This window comes from Eimeria maxima, genomic scaffold (assembly GCF_000499605.1).
Source record: "Eimeria maxima Weybridge genomic scaffold, Emw_scaff630, whole genome shotgun sequence".
NCBI classification, from domain to species: Eukaryota; Apicomplexa; class Conoidasida; order Eucoccidiorida; family Eimeriidae; genus Eimeria; species Eimeria maxima.
Window position 1 is genome coordinate 5546 of NW_013563920.1, and position 2701 is coordinate 8246.

General features: G+C 48.5%; 1 protein-coding gene across 1 annotated transcript in view; it reads left to right on the top strand.

The window, feature by feature from the left end:
* Positions 1–1085: 1085 nt before the first annotated feature.
* The window catches only part of EMWEY_00039410 (SCO1/SenC domain-containing protein, putative), a gene marked incomplete at both ends in the record, with an annotated part of 3461 nt that continues 1845 nt past the window's right edge, over positions 1086–2701 (top strand). Inside the window, 3 exons of the mRNA XM_013478734.1 lie at positions 1086–1909; positions 2166–2221; positions 2622–2672. Coding sequence (XP_013334188.1) covers positions 1086–1909; positions 2166–2221; positions 2622–2672 — 931 coding nt within the window. The remainder of the gene's footprint in view (positions 1910–2165; positions 2222–2621; positions 2673–2701) is intronic.

Sequence of the window (2701 nt, forward strand, 5' to 3'; positions counted from 1 at the left end):
TAGCTAGCTATAGCTAGCTATAGCTAGCTATAGCTAGCTATAGCTAGCTATAGCTAGCTATATATATGTATGCAGCTAGCTATAGCTAGCTATAGCTAGCTACAGCTAGCCATGACTAGCAATTTGTATTAGATGAGTGCATGCAGCCCCAAATAGTTATACAGAGGGAGAAAAAAATATCTATTAATTAAGGAGATAAATACAAGGGGGTCAAGGGAGGAGGCAGGAGGCGCTGCTGCTGCTGCTGATGTTGCTGCTGTTGCTGTTGCTGCTGCTGTTGTAGTTACTGCTGCGGCAGCAGCAGAAGCAGAAGGGAAGTTCAGGTCTTTGTGTGCTTCTGCTGCTGCTGCAGCAACACACATGTTGGTGTGCGATGCAACAACAGCAGCAACAGCAGCAGCAGCTGCTGCTGCAGCTGCTGCTGCTGCAGTGGCGACAGGGTACTTTTCCTGTGTCTCTCCTTTCCTTCTGTCTCTTTTCTTTTTATTAATTATAATTAATACAAAATATTACCTTACTAAAATATTCAATTATTGGGGGCCCCCCCGTAGAGAGGGGGGCCCCCCTTGGGGGGGCCCCCGAGAGGGGCCCCCCACTAGGGGGCCCCCCCATGTCTGATTCGCCCTTGTTGCTGACTGTACCCAATAAATTCCTTCTCCCTCTTTTTTTTATATCTAAAAATATTTTTTCTTGTTGCTGCAGCAGCAAGACACACGAGCAGCAGGAGCAGCAACAACAGCAGCAGCAGCAACAACAACAACAGGAGCAGCAGCAGCAGCAGCAGCTGCAGCTTATGGAGCTCGCGACTCTTCTTTGCTGCATCTCTTGACAGCGCATGCGTGTGCTGTTACAGAAGCGCCGTTGCGTGTGGCTGCTGTTGCTGCTGCCGCTGCTGCTGTGCAGCAACAGCAGCAGCAGCAGCAGCAGCAGCAGCTAGAACAGCAGCAGAAAGAGCGACAAGGTCTTGCTCCCGCAGGAGTGGCTACATCGGTGAGACAAGCAGCAGCAGCAGCAGCAACGTCAGCAGCAGCAGCAACAAGACAGTAGTAAAGCTGCTGCTGCTGCTGCAGCAAGCTGAGAGTAAGATGTCGCTAAATGTTGGCATAAGAGCCATCAGGGCAGCAGATGCTCTCGGGTGTCTGCGCAGCAGCTGGTGCAGCAGCAGCAGCAGCAGCAGCAGCGGCAGAGTCTCCATCAGTTGGTGCAGCAGCAGCAGCAGCAGCAGCAGCAGGAGCAGCCGTAAGAATAGAAACGGTAGCAGATACTTTACCCCTGGCTGTCTTGTTCATGAGCTGCAGCAGCAATTGCTGCAGCAGCAAATGCTGCTGCAGCAAGAGTTGCAGCAGCAGCAGCAGCAGCAGCAACGGTTGCTGCTGCCTTTAAGGAGCAGCAGCCGTTTCTATTCCTCACAGTCAGGGGGGGGTCATCAAGACCGACAGCAGCAAGATCAGCAGCAGCAGCAGCAGCAGCAAGGTAACGAATCGCCGCAGCAGCAGCAGCAGCAAGAGGACGATCAGCAGCAGCAGCAGCAGCAGCCACAGCAGCAGCAGCAGCAGCAACAGCAGCAGCAGCAAGATGGAGAGGCATCTGATTCTTTAGCTAACATGCCCACAACTGCTGCAGCAAGACAAGCAGCAGCAGCAGCAACAGCAACAGCAACAGCAGCAAAATTAGCAGCAGCAGCAGCTGCTGCTGCTGCTGCTAGACCAGATCTAAATGCCTTACGTTATCCAAGTGTAGAAGCAGCAGCAGCAAGAGTAGCTCGTCGTCATGAGATAGAAGCAGCAGCAGCAGCAGCAGCAGAAGCAGCAGCAGCAGCAGCAGCAAAACCACCAAAGGCTTCTCTTCCTCCCTCCTTCCCTCGTCTTGTTACTTGGCGGGTGTCTCTTCTTTGTACCACTGCATGCGCGTACGTGCTGCTGCTGCTGCTGTTGCTGCTGCTCCTGCTGCTGTTGCTGTTGTTGTTGTTGTTATTGTTGTTGTTATTGTTATTGCTGCTGCTGCTGCTGTTGTTGTTGTTGCTGCTGCTGCTGCTGCAGCAACAGACTAACAGTGACCAGCAAGGTCTCTCCATGTCTATGCGGCAATTTCTGTATGGCTGTCTGCTGCTGGTGTTGCTGCTGCTGCTGCTGCTGCTGCTGCTGCTGTTGCTGCTGCTGCTGCAGGGCAATGACGGCTTTGTTGTTTTTTCATATGGAGAGAAAGAGGAGACAGAGGGCAGGTACGTGCCTGCTGCTGCTGCTGCTGCTGCTGCTGCTGCTGCTGCTGCTGTTGCTGCTGTTGCTGCTGCTGCTGTTGTTGTTGTTGTTGCTGCTGCAGAAATCGACTTTGCTGCCTTTTTGTGTCTCCTTTTTCTCCTTCCTGTTTGTCTCCTTTTTTTCTCCTTTTTTGCCTCCTTATAATTAATTAATTAATTAATTAATTAATTAATTAATTTATTAATTTATTTATTTATTTATTTATATTTATGTATGCAGCAATAACAGAGACAGTATCAATAGGTGTCCCTTTATTAGGTGGAGATTTTATATTAATAAATAAAAAAGGAGACATTTTTTATAATAAATATTTTATTAATAAATATTATCTTCTTATTTATTTTGGATTTACTTTCTGCCCAGACATTTGCCCAAAAGAATTAACTAAAATGGCACAAGTTATTGATATTATTGGTAAAAAAAAAAAAAAAAAAAAAAAAAAA